This window comes from Juglans regia, chromosome 15 (assembly GCF_001411555.2).
Source record: "Juglans regia cultivar Chandler chromosome 15, Walnut 2.0, whole genome shotgun sequence".
Taxonomy (NCBI): Eukaryota; Viridiplantae; Streptophyta; class Magnoliopsida; order Fagales; family Juglandaceae; genus Juglans; species Juglans regia.
The window spans coordinates 18397667-18416439 of record NC_049915.1 but is presented as its reverse complement, the minus strand read 5'-3'; the positions used below and the strand labels follow the sequence as shown (position 1 = coordinate 18416439).

The window sequence follows — 18773 nt, the reverse complement described above, 5'->3', positions numbered from 1 at the left end:
TTTGCCTCTGTTTACAGGTGAGACTGTTGCAGCTACCACAATTAATAAAGGGAATATTTTTTGTTGAAAAATATTTTGAAATGCTTTGTAAATTAGAGAATATATAAAATAGTAAGAACAAATTTGAAAGAGAGAATTCGGTGTTGAAGCATGTTGTGATAGACGCTTTCCTTAGAGTAGATTCTGCCGTCTCTAATATTAAACATGCACTAGGTTTCTTGATAGTCTACTCCCAAGATATAACAACATTGATTCCAGTTAATCTCCTCGTCGGTGTACACAAAAGGAGATCCTCGAACCCGATATAAAATAGCCAAACCCCAAAGAAAGAAAGACAAAGATAAGGAGGAGGTATTTCTCTAAGTTTTGTAGAGAATTTTCAGTTTTTGAATTTGTGTGTGAGGTTCCCTATTTATAGAGAATGAAAAGTCACATGTGAAAAGTCACAACTTATTTAAATGAAAGGGTAGATGTGAAAAGTCACATCACATAAATGAAATGGTGTTTGTGAAAAGTCACAACTTAAATGAATGAGCACTTTTGAGAAGTCACAACTTCTCAAATATTAGATAATACATTGAAAAAGTTTCTAATTCACCAAAGGACACAACCCTTTGTTTGGTTGGGAAGCGGTTAAAGCTCATATCCCTAAGAGACATACATTAGTTCAAGTACCAAGACATAAAATCTAGATAACCGAACCAATACATTGAACAATGGTAATGGTTTACATTATTTTTACTTTACATCAAATATTTTAATAATTTCTAAGATGAAAAACCAACATTTTTTGAGTTAGTCTATATATAGTTCTCAAATGGGACGGTTCAAATAAATCTATACAGTTATGTTTAAAAAAATTTAAAATTATAATAATATCTCTTTTGAAATAATTTATTTTCCTTTTTATTCTTATTCATCAATAAAATTTTATATGCAGTATTTCACTCAAAATTATAAATAAAATTTTTCTTATTTTTAAGGTTTGTTCCTTTTATTGGCACTGATCAGCTAAGACAGAGAGAGGGCCTCTTTTCTCAACTAACAATAATAAGTAATTTATGAGGGATGTTTGGGTTAAAATTTTTATTTACAAGTTGGTATGCACAATACACTCTTTATTATTGACTTGACATAATGTGATTAGTTAGAGAAGTCTAAAAATCAAATCTCTTACGAATTAAATATTTTTACGTAACCCTTGTGGATGATGTATTCTTATACGAGTTTATAAGAATAATTCTATTTAAAAAATTTTATATATTACACATCGTTCATGTAGTATAATTTAATTTAAAAGATAAATTTTTAAATTTAAGGACATGCTTGGTTACCAAACTCACATCAACTCATCATTATAACTTTTTTAAATCTCAACACAAAATATAATAAACAATTCAACTTTTTTAAATTCTAAAATAATAATACTATTAAAAATAATATTCTAACAATATTTTGTCATCTCAATTTAACTTAACTCAACTCAATTTAACATTTAAACGTAGCCTCATACAAATCAAATTACGACTCTTTTATAACTATTTTACGACTCACTTCAAATTAACTAATGTAATTGTGCCATTTCTTTAAAAAATATTTTCAGTTTTAGCTAATTTCCCTTTATTTTAAATAGAGTTGTAAAATAATTATAGACTAGTTGTAGGTTTATCATTTCCGAGCAAAAATGAGAAGCAGATATTGTTGTAGACATCTGTCCACATAACCATCCACGCAAGACCAGAGATCCCGAAACAATTTTAGGTAGAAAAAATGATTTACACAATATTTTTTGTAACACTTTACATAATTATATTTAAAATTAGAAATATTTTTATAAAATATCTTATAAAACTAATATTATTTTACAAAAATAACCAATATTAAAATATGTTATAAAAATATATTATGTGTATATCATTATTCTTTAAATAGACCTCCTTGAAGTATTACTTTATTAAGGTGAAGTGAGTCTCCTCTCTGTTTTCCCGCGAAAGCAGAGGTGGTGAATTTTTTCTCGATCCTTCGGGGAGGACGAGCTTCGGGTAAATCTGTGGTGAGGTTGGGTACTATGGAGTAGTTGGAGGATCTTGATGAGTTGTGTGGGAATCTGTGTTTAACAGGAGGAGAAAGTGGGGATTGACTTTTGGAGTGAATCGGGTGATTGGGAGTGAGGTGCTTGCCTCGACTTTGGGCAAAATCTGGAGAGTAAGTTATCCTGCCATATTCCAGGAGGTAGGAATAAACATATTCGTTATCACGTTCAAAACCAATGCTGACAAGTTGAAGGTGATGGACGGACGTCTATGGCTATTTGATGGCCATCTGTTCATCCTCCAAGTGTTTGATGGTTTGTCCCAACCACAGAACTAGAAATTTGACAGAGAAGTTTTTTGGATCCAATTTCATAATCTGCCGATGGCTTTCATGACAAGGGATTGTGGTATGAAAATTGGTAATTCTATGGGAAAAGTGCTGGATGTGGAGGTTACGGATGATGGAGTGGGATGAGGTCATTTTTTTAGAGTAAGAATTGAGATCCCATTGCAAAAAGCCATTGCGAGGGGTAGATTTATAAAAACTGAGGGGCGTAATGTGTGGGTGAATTTCAAATATGAGAAGTTGCCTAGATTGTGTTTCCATTGTGGATGGATTATTCATGGAGAGAATGGCTGTGTAGTAGAAACTAACGGAGGGGTGCGGGATGAGATTCCGAAATCTAAATTTGGGACATGGCTGAGAGCTAACATATCATCCAGGAGGAGACCCTATAATTCTGGAGATTGGAAGGATAGGGAGAGGAGTAGAGCGCGGCGAGGGCGAGATAATATTTGGAGGGATGAAAAAAACAAAAAAAAAGATACGGGGAGGGAGAGTTCAGAGGGAGATGAGAGAAAAACTATAGTAAAGGAATATGAGGAGGGAGTAGAGAATGGAAATTTGGGAGAGGAAAATGGGACTCTGGTGGAAGTAGAGGGAGGGTATTTAGATTTGATGACAGAAGTAAATGATGAAATTCTGAAGGAACCTAGAGGGTCTGGAGTGGATCAAGAGACATTAGAAATCGAGAAACAATTGCTCTCTAGTGATCTCAAGGAAAGCAATGATAAGTATGAAGATGAGGAAAGTACTAATTGGCAGAATGTTGTGCAAGGCACTGTGACAACTGGAAAATGGAAGCGAAGAGCAAGAAGCAAAGGTAAGAATTCAGTGTCCTTTAGTCCTTTTTCCATAAAAAAAAAAAGAGGTGGGAGGGATAATAGTAAAGAAGAGAAGGAACAAAAGAAGTTAAAGAAGGTGAAGGAATGTGAGGATATGCTATCACTGACAGAAGTGGCGGTGGCTGTTTGGCAGCCCCACCAAGAGCCATGAAAACCATCAGTTGGAACTGTCGGGGGCTTGGGAACCCCCGAACAGTTCAGGCCCTTTGCTTGTTAGCAAAGGAAAAGAAACCTGATATTGTCTTCTTGATGGAGACAAAGATAGACTCTAGAAAAGCTACAAGGGTGCAAAAGAAATTGGGAATGGAGGGTTGTATTGTGGTAGAACCTAAGGGAATGAGGGGGGGCTATTGTTGATGTGGAAGAGTGGTGATAATGTTGAGTTACTAAACTACTCTCAGAGGCATGTTAGTGTTTGGGTTAATGGTGAAGGTGGGGGAAGTAGATGGTTACTAACGGGGTTTTATGGAAATCCTGATACTAGTAAAAGGGGGTCATCATGGGAGTTACTTAAAGATCTGAAACCTTTACCAGGAGTGGATTGGTGTGTCATAGGAGATTTTAATGAAATAGTGTCCCAAGATGAAAAAGTGGGGGAGAGGGAGAGAAATGAAGGGCAGATGGAAGTGTTTAGAAGGGCCTTAGAGATATCGGGGCTCTCTGATTTGGGATGGTGTGGGTATAAGTTTACATGGAGCAATGGTCACGTGGATGAATCTTTTGTGAAAGAAAGGTTGGATCGGGCTGTAGCTAATTATGGCTGGGCCAATAGATTTCAAGACATGAATGTGGAGGCTCTAATGACTTGGGTTTCAGACCACAAGCCTCTTGTGCTTACTATAAATAGAAGGGAGCAGAGGTTATTCAAGAAGAGGAATTTTAGGTATGAAATGAGTTGGAGTATGGAAGAAGAGTGTGGAAAAATTATAGAAGCTGAATGGAGCAAGATTTCTGATGTGAATGAGCCACGAAAAAAGTTACAAATGGGTCTTGTTGGATGCAGAAATTCACTGAGCAAATGGAGTAAAAATTCTGTTCTAGAAAGGGAAGGCGATATCAATGTGCTGTCTGAGAAAATAAAAATTATGGAGGAGGAGGAGGGGCAAGCAAATATTCATGAACTGATGAGACTAAAAGGAGAGCTTAATGTCCTACTAGAGCAGGAGGATCTGAGGTGGAAACAAAGGGCAAAAAAGCACTGGTTAACATATGGTGATAGAAACACTAAGTTCTATCACGCATGTGCAAATCAGAGAAAAAAGAAAAATACTATAAAAAAAATTACGGATTCACAAGGGAGTTTAGTGGAGGATGAGGTGCAGATAGAGGGTGCTTTCCATGATTACTTTAGTGAAATTTACTCATCATCAAAACCAAAAGAGGAGGATATAGAAAAATGTGTTATGCTAGCTGAACCAAAAGTTACAGAGGTCATGAATGAGAGGTTGGAGAGGAACTTTACTGTTTCTGAAGTTGAAATAGCGCTTAAACAAATGTCAGCCTTGAAATCACCTGGTCCCGATGGGTTTGGGGCAGGTTTCTATCAAAATCATTGGCATATTGTGGGGGAGGACACATGCAAGGCAGTTCTGGAGTTTCTGAATGGAGGAGAAATGAACATGGGGGGTGAATCATACCTTAATTGCTCTTATACCCAAGGTTAAGTCCCCCATCACTGTTAAGGAGTTTAGGCCCATAAGTCTTTGCAACGTTCTGTATAAACTCATTTCAAAGGTTATTGCGAACAGAATTAAGATTGTATTATCAGAAATTATATCACCCAATCAAAGTGCCTTCATTCCGGGTAGGTTAATTTCTGACAACATCATGATAGCCTATGAGATGCTGCACACTATGAAGACAAAACAGAAGGGAAGGACTGGAACTATGGCAATAAAGCTTGATATGTCAAAGGCCTATGATAGGGTGGAGTGGCCTTTCCTTGAAGCTATGTTGAAAAAACTGGGTTTTGGCTTGAAGATGTGCAGTTTGATAATGAAGTGTATTTCTTCTGTGAGTTATTCAGTCTTAGTCAATGGGAAAGTGGGGAGAAGCTTCTTACCTTCAAGGGGTATTAGGCAAGGGACCCTTTATCCCCTTACCTATTTATCATTTGTGCAGAGGGACTAAGCCAATTGCTGTTAAATTCAGAGAGGGAAGTTGCAATAAGGGGGACAACCATAAGTAGGGGAGGCATACGAGTGAACCACCTTCTTTTTGCTGACGATTGTGTGCTTTTTTGCAGAGCTTTAAAAAGGGAATGGAAAGCTATCTATTCCATTCTAGAAATGTATGAAAAAGCATCAGGGCAGGCCCTTAACAAACAAAAGACATCTATCTTTTTCAGCTCCAACACGACTGAGGTGGTAAAAAGAATGATGTTCCAAGAGGCTGGGGCAGTGCTTTGTGATAGCTATGAGAGGTATCTAGGACTGCTTGTTGTTGTAGGGAGGTCAAGGTATAATGCTTTTCGAAGCATAAAGGAAAAAGTGTGGTTGAAGATGCAAAACTGGAAATCTGCTTTTCTGTCCAAAGCTGGTAAAGAAGTTCTTATAAAGGCTGTTCTCCAAGCCATTCCTACTTATACTATGAGCGTTTTTCAACTGCCGAAAAGGTTGTGTAGGGATATTGAAGCTTTAATGTCCAGATTCTGGTGGAGTAACTGCCAAAAAGAAAGGGGTATTCATTGGAAAAGGTGGAGTTGGTTGGGAATGGCAAAAGCTGAGGGTGGATTGGGGTTTAGAAATTTGGAATCATTCAACAGAGTAATGCTAGCAAAACAAGGGTGGAGAATTCTGAAGGAGCCTCTCTCTTTAGTTGCAAGAGTATTCAAGGACAAGTATTTTAAGAATATGCAATTCCTTGAGGCACCTCTTGGAAGATTGTCTTCTCTGATATGGAAGAGCATATGGTCAGCCATGGGTTTAGTAAAGGAGGGTATGCTTTGGAGGATTGGAAACGGGAAGTCAGTAAACATATGGGGGTAGAAGTGGTTACCTACTCAAACAACCCATTGTGTTCAATCTGGAATAAAAGTCCTTAATGCCAATGCTAAAGTAAGTGAGTTAATTGAAAAACAAGAGGGGAGGTGGAAAGAGGATGTTGTAGCAAATATTTTTAATGAAGAAGAGGCGAAGGTGATCTGTGCAATTCCTGTTAGTAGGTATGGAAGTGCAGATAAACTGATTTGGGGTCCATCCAAAAATGGAAAATTTTCAGTCAAAAGTGCCTACTTTGTGGAACAAAAGAAATATGTGGAGAGTAGTCCATCTCATGTAAAAGAGGAGGTCGATATTCGGAAGAGAATCTGGTCTCTTGATGTCCTAGGCGCAGCTAAGCATTTTATGTGGAGAGCAGTAAATAAAATCCTTCCAACAAAGATGAAATTGATGAGCATAAAAGTCACTAAGGATGCTAAATGCCCAATCTGTCAAGTTGAAGATGAAACCGTAGAGCATGTTTTATGGAATTGCCCAGCAGCAGTGGATGTTTGGGGGGATATTAAAAGCCCTCTTTACAAGTGGCCAATTGGTAGTGGGGATTTTATACAGTTGTGGATAGATATGTGTAAAAAATTACAAACAGAAAAGTTAGAAAAGATACTGATGATAATGAAGGGTATATGGCATGGAAGAAATAAAGTTGTGTTTGAAAACAAGTTTGTAAGCCCAGGCACGGTTGTACAGTTAGCAATTGGAGGGCTTGATGAGTTCCATGTTGCAAATCAGATAAAGGGAGTAAACCAAAAGCATACTGCAGAGGGAGGTAGGGGGGAGAGTTGGAAGAGACCGAATGGAAAATGGTTTAAGGCAAACTTTGATGGGGCTTTGAACATGGAGATGCAGAAGATGGGGATGGGGATTGTGGTCAGGGATAGCAAAGGAGAGGTTATAGCATCTCTATGTGGCACAAAAGGGTCTGTAACTTCCCCTTTTATTGCAGAATTAAATGCACTGTGGAGAACAATGGATTTTTGCTCTGAGTTGGGTTTGCAGGATGTGATAATTGAGGGTGATGCAAAAGAGCTTATAGATGCAATTAACACTAAAACAGAAGATGATTCATGGAAGGGACAGCTTGTGGAAGATATGAAACAAAAGTGGAAGAACAGAAAATAATGGGATTTGAAGTTCATATACAGGGAAGGGAATGTGGTAGCGCACCACCTTACAAAGTTAGCTTTACAGCTAGATGACGAAGTGTGCTGGATAGAAAATGTTCCTGAGAATGTAAACTGTTTAGTTCAAAGAGATAAAGATTGTAGTGAAAACAATATGATGAAATGAATACAAGAAAGTTCTTATTTCAAAAAAAAAAAAAATAGACCTCCTTGGAGGCTTGACTTTCGTACCAAACATAATGCCAAAATTTGATTTTAGATATATGTGTCCAAAGGCATATATGAATCTATGTCAGCTTGGGAAAATGGGCCCCATCCTTGATAAATATATTTTCATAGCCCAACTCCATGCGGCCCATTAACTACAACGGACCACCACCCATTCAACTAGTGAAAAACACTACTCACCCATCCATCTCATTAAAACATCATCGTATCAACAAGTGAAAATAGTTATAGGTATGGAAGGATCTGAAAATATGAGGCTTATAAGTACAAGAATGGGTCAGGAAGTTGAAAGCTTTAAAACGATCTAAAAAGTTAGAGTAAGCGGGGTTTTGGCGCTTTAAGACTTAAGGTTGCGTTCGGATGTTGAGTTGAACTTAATTAAGTTCAATTTTTTATAAATAATAATGAGTTGAGTAGTGAAGAGAGAGTTATATGTGACTCATATAAATTGAGTTTAAAATATATTTAGATATTAAGATGAATTTAAAACTTTTTATAAGAAGTTGAAAAGGATTATAAATCTCACGTATAAAAATATATTGAGTTGAAAAAAATTATAGGTCACACATATAAAGAGGTTTTGAGATAATTTAAATTTAATAATTTGAGAGTTATATATTTTGATATTAGACTCAGTTTAAAATTAGAGTGATCTTAACTGAATCTTGCAACCAATTGGAGCCTAAAAAGAGTGAAGTTGCTGCTGGTAGATCGTTATAATCTGGATACGAAGGGAAGGGAAATGTTGTCTAAATAGGAGCTTGTAATGCAGTATGGAAGGGCTTAAGGCTATGTTTGGGTACCAAACATTCCTCAACACTTTCTAAGTATTCTCGTACTTTTGAAAATACTTCACATACCAAACAACTTAAAATACTCTTAATATGACCCACAAACCCACTTCAATCTCTACTCATAACTATTCACAAACATTCTATAATACTTATCACTATTATATATAAATAAAAAATAAAATTACTATAATATTTATCACTATTAAATATAAAAAAAATCATTATAATATAAAAATAAAAAAATCACTATAATATATAAATAAAAAATAAAATCACTATAATATATAAATAAAAAATAAAATCACTATACTGTATAAATAAAAAATAAAATCACTATAATATGTATCACTATTAAATATAAATAAAAAAATCATTATAATATATAAATAATAAAAAATCACTATAATATATAAATAACAAATATTTATCACTATTATATATAAATACAAAATAAAATCTCTATAATATATAAATAAAAAATAAAATCACTGTAATATATAAATAGAAAATATTTATCACTATAATATATAAATAAAAAATAAAATCACTATAATATATAAATAAAAAATAAAATCACTATAATATATAAATAAAAAATATTTATCACTATTATATATAAATAAAAAATAAAATCACTATAATATTTGTCACTATTAAATATAAATAATAAAATCACTATAATATATAAATAAAAAATAAAATCACTATAATATATAAATAAAAAATAAAATCACTATAATATATAAATAAAAAATATTTATCACTATTATATATAAATAAAAAATAAAATCACTATAATATATAAATAAAAAAATATTTATAACTATAATATATAAATAAAAAATAAAATCGCTATAATATATAAATAAAAAATAAAATCACTATAATATTTATCACTATTAAATATAAATAAAAAAATAAAATCATTATAATATATAAATAAAAAATAAAATCACTATAATATATAAATAAAAAATAAAATCACTATAATATATAAATAAAAAAAATCACTATAATATTTATCACTATTAAATATAAAAAAAAAATCATTATAATATATAAATAAATAAAAATCACTATAATATATAAATAAAAAAATATTTATCACTATTATATATAAATAAAAAATAAAATCGCTATAATATATAAATAAAAAATAAAATCACTATAATATATAAATAAAAAATAAAATCACTATAATATTTATCACTATTAAATATAAATAAAAAAATCATTATAATATATAAATAAAAATAAAATCACTATAATATATAAATAAAAAATATAATATTTATAATATTTATCTCTATTATATATAAATAAAAAATAAAATCACTAAAATATATAAATAAAAAATAAAATCACTATTATAGATAAATAAAAAATAAACTACTATAATATTTATCACTATTATATATAAATTAAAAATAAAATCACTAAAATATATAAATAAAAAATAAAATCACTACTATAGATAAATAAAAAATAAACTACTATAATATTTATCACTATTATATATAAATTAAAAATAAAATCACTATAATATATAAATAAAAAATAACATTAATATAATATTTATAACTATTATATATATAAATAAAATCATTATAATATTTATCACAATTATATATAAATTAAAAATAAAATCATTATACTATTTATCATTATTATATATTAAAGTAAAATAAAATCACTACAATATTTATTAATATTAAAAAATCACTATAATAAAATCATTATAATATTTATTACTAAAAATAAAATTACTATAATATTTATGGGACCCACACATTTTTCAACTACCTACTCAAAAGTCAACAACTCAACATACTTCACACATCCAAACAACTCAAAATATTCTCAATGGGACCCACAAACTCACTCCAATCTCTACTCATAACTATTCACAAACATTCTCAACACTTTTCAACATTCAAACGTACCCTAAATTAGAATTAAAGAGGCTGTCCAACTTGGACGATATCTCTTTAATTCTATTGGTTTTGTTCTTAGTTTTGATTAGAAGATCATCTAGATTATGTATCTCGTGAGCTCGTCTGGTATCTGTTTAGGGTCCTTTTGGTAAAGCAGCTGTTCTTAAATATTTTCATTTATTCTCCTTCTAAATATCACTCAAATATAAAATATTTTTAATTTCAAATTTTTAATATTTTCATTTAATCATTACCTAGTTAATCAATATAATTTTTTCAGACTCTAAAAAAAATACAAAAATAATATTATTTTCTCAAAATTTAAAATAAAAATAATATTAAAAAATTATTTTAACTTTATAATATTTGTATTCAACTTTTTTCCTATCATTTTCCAAAACACAATAAAAAATCTTTACTCAAACAATTTCATTACCATTCATAAATATATTGAGATATTCTATGGACCTATTTGAAAATTAATCTGTTCTCAAATAATTTTATTACTATTCATAAATTATTTACTATTATTTCATTAATATTCATAAATTATTTTATTATTACTCATAAATTATATGAGATATTCTTAATATCCAATCGACGCTTAACAGAGTTGAGGTAACATGGGAATCTGGCAATCTGCTTTCTACTTTATCAATCATCTTAGTAGTGGAAATCCTTAATAAAATCTTGAATGGAGCAACCGAGAAAAGTTTTCTTGCTCTCTCTCTCTCTCTCTCTTTTTTCCTCAGAGACAACCAAGACAATCTTGAGAAGAGTGGCTGATAGGTGGTCTTGGAAGCCTATATGAAATGGTGAGTTTTGGTATCCCATCCTTTTATGGAGGCATGTAGGGGTGTACAATTTTTGGTCATGGCTGGAAAAATTGACCGGACCGAAATTTTCAATTCAAATCGGACTAGATCGAAAATTGTACCGGTCAGTTTTAGTCCCACAAATTGTGGACCGAATAAATTCGGTCTGGTTCTAAGGTCTATAAATTTTAGACTGGATTGGACCGAACTATATATATTTAAAATATTTTTAATAATTTAATATATTATATTTATGTAGTAATTATATAAGTGAATGATATAATTTTTATCTAATTTATTATCATTGACCATATAAAATATTAAATAATATATGCTATCCATTAATAATAAATCATGCGATAATTTATGTCATTATATGTAAATAGTTAATACATCATACATGCTCTACTATTTATACTTAATTAAAGAAATTAGTTAGTTTTTTTTTTTAAATACATAAATTGCAAGCAAACATGAATAATCTATGTATAATGAAATTATTTGATATTCATTGACCATATATAAAATATATAACATTATTAATAATTATGCATACTAAAGAGTAAAGTCTAAGTCAGTAATAACTATCAATATCATAAATATAATTATAGTTAAATACTTTTTTATGAGATAGTTACATAATCTACATTAAAAATTCACTTAAATTTAATTTTAGTGATTTAAATAATTTTTTATTAATTTATTTGTTAAAAAAAAAGATGAAACAAAATGACATAATAATTGGGCCAGACTGGATCGATATCTATTGATCCGGTCCAGTCTGGTTTGGTTCCTATGGATGTTCGGTCTGATTCAAAAAAATAATAGACCGAAAATTTCAGTCCAACACCCCCTTCGGATAGGACCGGACCAGACCGATTTATACCCTTAGAGGCATGTCTATCGAGTTGTGTTCTTTTGTTTTCTCTTTATTTGGAGTACATTTAGTGATCATCAAGAAGGTAGTTGATGTGTGTTTCGATCCAGTCATATTTACTTAGGTAGTACATTTTAAGTGATTATACATCTAAGATGGTGGCCATATCGAGTCACTTCAAATATAATGTCATATCAACATATATAACTAAAATGAATAAAATCTAAAATGAATAATAAATCGGTATAGATTGCCTCTTTCTACACAATCCATATTTCCCAAATATTCAAGCATTTATATTGGTCTATATATATATATATATATGCAAAATTATATTTGTATAATATGACTTTAAAATCTTCTACATTGACTTATGCATATCTAAATATTTAACTAGCTATGAACAATACTTATATAAATTTAGATAACTACTATTCACTCCACAAAACATATTTTAATCATTATTTCTCTCTCCTCCCACTCTCTCTCTCACAATCTTTTCATTTTCTTCCTTTTTCAACAACACAACAAACCTTCACATGCACATTCATTTTATTATTATAATATATTTTATATATATTTTTCATTTTATTATATTTTTAATATAATATATATAAAAAAATTATATTTTTTATTATTGCATTTATATTATTAATCTCAAATGTATGTAGTGGATGCTAATTACAAAATATATATAAAAAATTGATTTTAGCAAAATATTTTATTATTATTTTGTCTCAAATATGCATAAGTCAATGTGAAAATTTTGCTTGAATGATAAAGTGATTATGCAAAAGAGATGATTTTGTATATGCATATACATAGACCAATGCTAATGTTAATATTGAATAAGGTTTATCGAACAAACTCCAAGATAGTGTCACACACTCAATTTCATCTTTTATTACTTTTTAAAGCCATTGATTAGATAATTTCTCCTTTTGATAGCCTTAGATAAGTCGTTGAGAGCAGGTAGATTGATAGGAATAAAGAACAAGATTATAACGGATAAAATAAATATAATGGAATGCATGGTCACTAACCTTTGATTTTCTCGTCTCTCATGGAATGGATCCACAATAAAAGTCTATCATAGGTCTTTCAAAATGTCGCATTATTTTTATTTATTTTTTTGATGTCGATGTTTACTTTGCAGGGTAGGTTCGAAGGTCTTTCAAAATGTCGCATCATTTTTTTGATGTAAGGGAATCTCTCTAAGTCAGGATTTTTCAGATCCATACCTATAGAATAAATATCGATCTCGTGCACCGCACTATCAGAAATTTTCTTATATGAAATTGGTAAAATAACTGATTTTTTAACCCAGAGATGTAGCCTTAAAAGATTGTTTGTAACCATTAGATATTGAATTTTAGATTTTGAAAGAAGTAATATCTTAAAATCAAAGTCTTCACCACTTGAACCAACTCCTTAGGGGGCATTATTTGAGGTATAGTCTCTTATTTTTTATTTCTATTATTCATGTATTAACTCGTTATGGAAAGTATTTTATTTTTATGAGCAATGTTAGGCACAATCTTTATTTGAAGACTGCAATGTAAGTTTAGATAATTTTATTTTTAAAATTTTTTAAAATTACAAAACTATCTCTCCTAAAATAATTTTTTTTTTTCATTTAATAAAAAGTCTGCACATACAATCTTTAAACGAAGACTGTAAATAAAATTATTCTATTTTTATTAGTCCTTTTTTGAAGACATTTGGATGACTTTTTATAAATATTAATCCCTACCTGGCAGATTTATGGCCACAAAAGGTAAGCATTTAAAAGTAGCCTGGATAAGAGTTTTGTTAATGGGATTTAGGTGGTGAAATGACATTGCTTAGATATATTTAAAAGAGCACTTTCATTTTTGCAATAATAATGCGCAGCTTTCACCTTGAGGAAATATTAACATTGACACAATTTCTAAATACCCACTTAAGGATGTTTAGAGCATGTTTGGATATAAAGAATGTTTGAAAAGAGAAAAGATACTTAAATCGTAAATTGCGTAACCGCCGCGTAATCGCTTTGAAAAAAATGAATAAAACATGAGACCCACATAAAAAAAAATTAATTTTTTAATAGTGGACCCCACTCTTTTTCAAAGCGATTACGCGCCGGTTACGTACTTCACGGTTGTATGTAGAATTACTCGTTTGAAAATATTTAAAAATTATGAGAAGTTGTTTGAGATTAGAATTCAAAAAAGAGAAAAAAAAATTGAATAAAAATTATTTTTTAGAATAAGTGTTGTATTGGAGTTTGTGAAAGTTATGGATAGATAAATTCATTAATTTTAATATAATTTTTGTTTTAAAATTTATAAAAGTTGTATTACATTTTGTGTTTGATTAATAATTAAGTAATTCATGCTTAGATAAAAAATTTAAAATTTGAAATATATTTTTTAGTGATGTTTGAGATCAACGAAGTTATGAAATTTTTTGAACTTTTTTGGTTTGCCGCTGCTTCTAAATTTTTTAAAAAATAAATTAAGACAGCATATCAAATTAATTTGAGCAATGTTTGACCAGATTAAAACTAGGCCAAACAAGCTTGGATTAGAGTAAATAGGTAGAAATAATTATCCTATAGAGTAAATAGGTAGGATTAATTTACTTTTTTTGTTGTAGCTTGGATACTCTAGCTACAACAAAACACCCTGGTACTTGGGTGAAAGTAAACAACTATACAAAGCTAATTACTAGGCCTATGCAAAATATCTGTTATACCCGTCAACCTGTATGACCTGATCAAATCCGTCCGATAGAAGATGCTTTTGCATCAACGTTGGGTTAAACTCGATAAATAATGAGTAGACCCGACTTTTATAAAAAAAATAAAATACTTCAATTTTCAATCTTCAGACACAAACCCTAGCAGCAAAGTTACCCCTGTTGGTCATCGATGATTGCGAATTGCCTGTCGTTTCATCTGCAACCAACGTTGGATGACCATTGATCAGGTAAGATTTTACATAGATTTCATCTGCCCTTTTCCAACTCAGGCAACTGTTGCCCCTTCTTCAAAAGGCTTGAAAATAAAAACACCATCGTCTGGCTCTCACTCTGCCTCTTCTCAAGTTCCCAGAAGTTCACCAGCCCATGCGAGGATCCGCGATATACAACAACCAACGATTTGTTTACAACTAACGTTGTCACCGCATTTTCCTATTTCAACAAAACCTGAACCAAGAAGTGCTTGGTTCTGTAGCTCCCTTCGCCATACCTTGACAGTTCCATGTGCCGAGACCGTGAACACAAAGGCATCGAAGCCCGCAACGACGGTGTTTACAGCATCTTCATGGGTGTTGATGGACTCCAATATAACAAGCCAAGCTCTTCGTTCAAGCTCATGCACGACATCGCATCGAAGTATTTGGTGTGAACGACGTTGCGATGGTGTCGGACTTTGTTGGGATTTTCATTTTGCTTCTGAGGAATTTGAGGAATTTGGGGTTTTCGTTTTGTTGTGACTGAGGAATTGAGAAAGTTTTCTCAGGAGTTGGTAAATCAGATTCGTTGTTGTGCGAAGATTTTTAGTAATTTTAGACCCGACACATAATATGCGGGTTGGGTCATTTTGATCTGAGTATACGGGTTGGGTCGGGTTCAAAAACAGTGCGGGTTGCAAGCCTACTAATTACTAGTAGAGAGTAGAGTTTGGTTTGTATCATATTAAAATCTCGCTCCATCGATACATTTGGTTTAAAAAATGAATGTGCGATATTATTTTAAATAAAAAAATAAATTGATTTTTTCTTCAATCTAATTCCAATCTTGTCTATTCACTTTTAAACAAGATGCATGTATACAACGAATTTTTAAATGTAAGCAAAACAAAATAGATCTAGTGAATTGTAGTTTGCTCACACAACCCCAAACCCAAAAACCCTTCAAATCTTTAATAGTTATTACAATTAATTATCATGGGCTAAATTTTCTGCAAGAGTTAAAAGAAACAAATGATTAATGCAAGAAAGCTGATGATAAGGTGTGAGAAAAGATATATACAAAAGAGAAATGTTACAAAGAAGGTTTATACCACACACTTCCACCTAATTAATACGTGATATGTCATTTTTGTCTTTATATTTAAACACACACATGTAAGCATTATGATAGAAGGGTGATAAAAGAAAAACTCAAGAACATGGAGAAAAAGGCTTTCTGTATGTATTGTCATTGTGAAACTTAATACACGAGACTCTGTTTTTATACACACTTTGAACAGAGGCAGAAAAGTAAGAAATACAAAAAATAATGAACTAGCTAATTAACTCCTCTACTGTTAACTAATTATATTAATTACAATTTCAACAGTTAATACTCCCCCTCAAGATGGAGAGTGAATATCAATGATACCCATCTTGGACAACAAAACTGAAAAGGAACTAAAAGCTAAAGGCTTAGTGAGCATATCTGCAAGTTGATGAGCAGATGGAACATGTAGAGTGCCAATGAGCCCAACTTGTAGTTGATCATGAACAAGATGACAATCTAGTTCAATATGCTTTGTACGTTCATGAAATACAGGATTTGCTGCAATATGGAGTGTAGCTTTATTGTCACAGAAGAGCAATGCAAGTTTTTAATCCATGTTAACTCACAAACAGCAGCAGCCATGGAACGATACTCGGCTTCTGCAGAAGATCTTGATATGGTTTGTTGTTTCTTGGACTTCCAGGAGATAAGAGATTCTCCAAGAAAAACACAAAACCCAGTAATGGATCTTCTAGTATCAGGGCATGAAGCCCAATCGACATCAGCAAAAGCCTTGGGATGAGGAGTAGATGTTGCAAGAAAGAACAAACACTGTCCAGGAGAGGCTTTGATGTACTGAAGGACTCGATGTGCTACATGAAGATAAGGTTCACGAGGAGCTGCCAAATACTGACTAAGAGCATGCACAGAAAATGTGATATCTAGATGTGTGAGTGTCAAATACAACAATCTTCCAATTAATCTTCTATATACAGATGGATCAGGAAGCAAAGAACCTTCAGATTTACTAAGTTTTAGTTGTTGTTCCATAGGTGAAGAAACAGGCTTAATACCCAAGAAACCAATATCTTTCAAAATATCCAATGCATATTTCCTTTGACATAAGAAAATTCCCTTAGTTGAACGAGCCACCTCTAATCCAAGAAAAAATTTTAAATGTCCAAGATCTTTGAGTTGAAACTCATTGTGCAGCAATGTTTTGAAAGCATAAACAAATTCTTCATTGTTGCTGGCAATTAAGATGTCATCGACATACACTAACAATGTAATGAAAGAATCTCCTTGTAGTCTTGTAAAGTTAGATTTTGACTGAACAAAACCATGTTTGAGAAAACAAGAAGAAAATTTAGAAAATCATTGTCGAGAGGCTTGTTTCAAGCCATAGAGAGATTTTTGCAATTTACGTACCCGAGACTCCCACTTTGAGCCAAACCTAGGTGGCAAAGACATGTACACTTTCTCATTGAGTTCTCCATGTAAGAAAGCATTATTAACAACCAATTGAATTAGACACCAACCATTCATGAGAGCCAATGAAAGTAAGCATCTAATAGTTACCATTTTAGCAACTGGTTAGAAAGTTTCTAAGTAGTCCAAGCCTTCTTGTTGTGGATACCCTTTTGCAACTAGTCTAACTTTGTATCTTTCAATAGTCCCATCAAATTTAAATTTGATACGATAAACCCACTTGTATCCTACGACAGTCTTACCAGCAGGCAGATGAGTTAACACCCAAGTATTATTTTTCTCCAATGCTAATATTTCAGCATCCATAGCCTCATGCCATTGAGGAATTTTAATGGCTTGGTGGAAGAATTTGGGTTCAAAATGAGTAGAAATGGATAAAACAAAATTTTTATGGGATGATGACAGTTTAGAATAAGAGAGATGATGAGAGTATCGTATGGCTTAACTGAACTTTTGCTGTGAGAAGACTGATTAGGCATAGGCATGGAAGAAGAGACCATATGACAATGATAGTCATGCAAGTATCCAGGAATTTTTCTGGGTCGAGATGATTTTTTGAAAGTAGGTAAATGATCAATGGAAGGCTACAGATTATTGGATGGTGGAATATCAACAAAAGAGGTTTGTGTTTGAGGATTAATGGGTTCAACAAAAGATGAGTCATGAAAATCATGATCAGAAATATTGTGAGGTAAGACAACATTGGGAGATTGATTAGAGTAAGAAGATTTATGATTTGAAAAGGAATGAAAAGGAAAATTGTGTTCATGAAAATGAACATCACGGAATATAAAGATATCAAAGGTGTCTAAATCAAGAAGTTTATAGCCTTTAATACCGAAAGGATAACCAATGAACACACAACGTCTAGCTCGATGATCAAATTTTGAACGATGAGAAGCCAATGTGGATGCAAAATAATGACAACCGAATACACGTAAATGATTGTAAGAGGGTGTTTGGTTGAATAGAAGTTCATGAGGGGTTTTATGATTCAATACAGGGGAAGGTAACCTGTTAATGAGATAGGCAGCTGTTAAAACATAGTCTCCCCAATAAGATAAAGGTAGATTGGACTGAAATTTGAGAGCACGAACAATATTAAGCAAATGTTGATGTTTACGTTCCACAACATAATTTTGTTGAGGTGTTTCGATGCAACTGGTTTGATGAATAACACCCTTTGATGCATAAAACTCAGTCATGGCAAACTCAAGACCATTATCAGTACGTAATATTTTAATTTTTGTACTGAATTGAGTTTCTACCATATTAAAAAAAAGACTGAATTAAGAGACGAGTGTGAGAT

General features: G+C 31.8%; 1 protein-coding gene across 1 annotated transcript; it reads right to left on the bottom strand.

Moving 5' to 3' along the window:
* Nucleotides 1-16328: 16328 nt before the first annotated feature.
* Nucleotides 16329-17557, bottom strand: LOC108993072 (uncharacterized mitochondrial protein AtMg00810-like). Its single transcript, XM_018967837.1, has 3 exons — nucleotides 17405-17557; nucleotides 16603-17305; nucleotides 16329-16534 (listed from the first exon to the last, which is right to left on the bottom strand). Exons 1-3 carry the CDS (start codon nucleotides 17555-17557, stop codon nucleotides 16329-16331), a joined length of 1062 nt encoding a protein of 353 aa, XP_018823382.1.
* Nucleotides 17558-18773: the final 1216 nt, after the last annotated feature.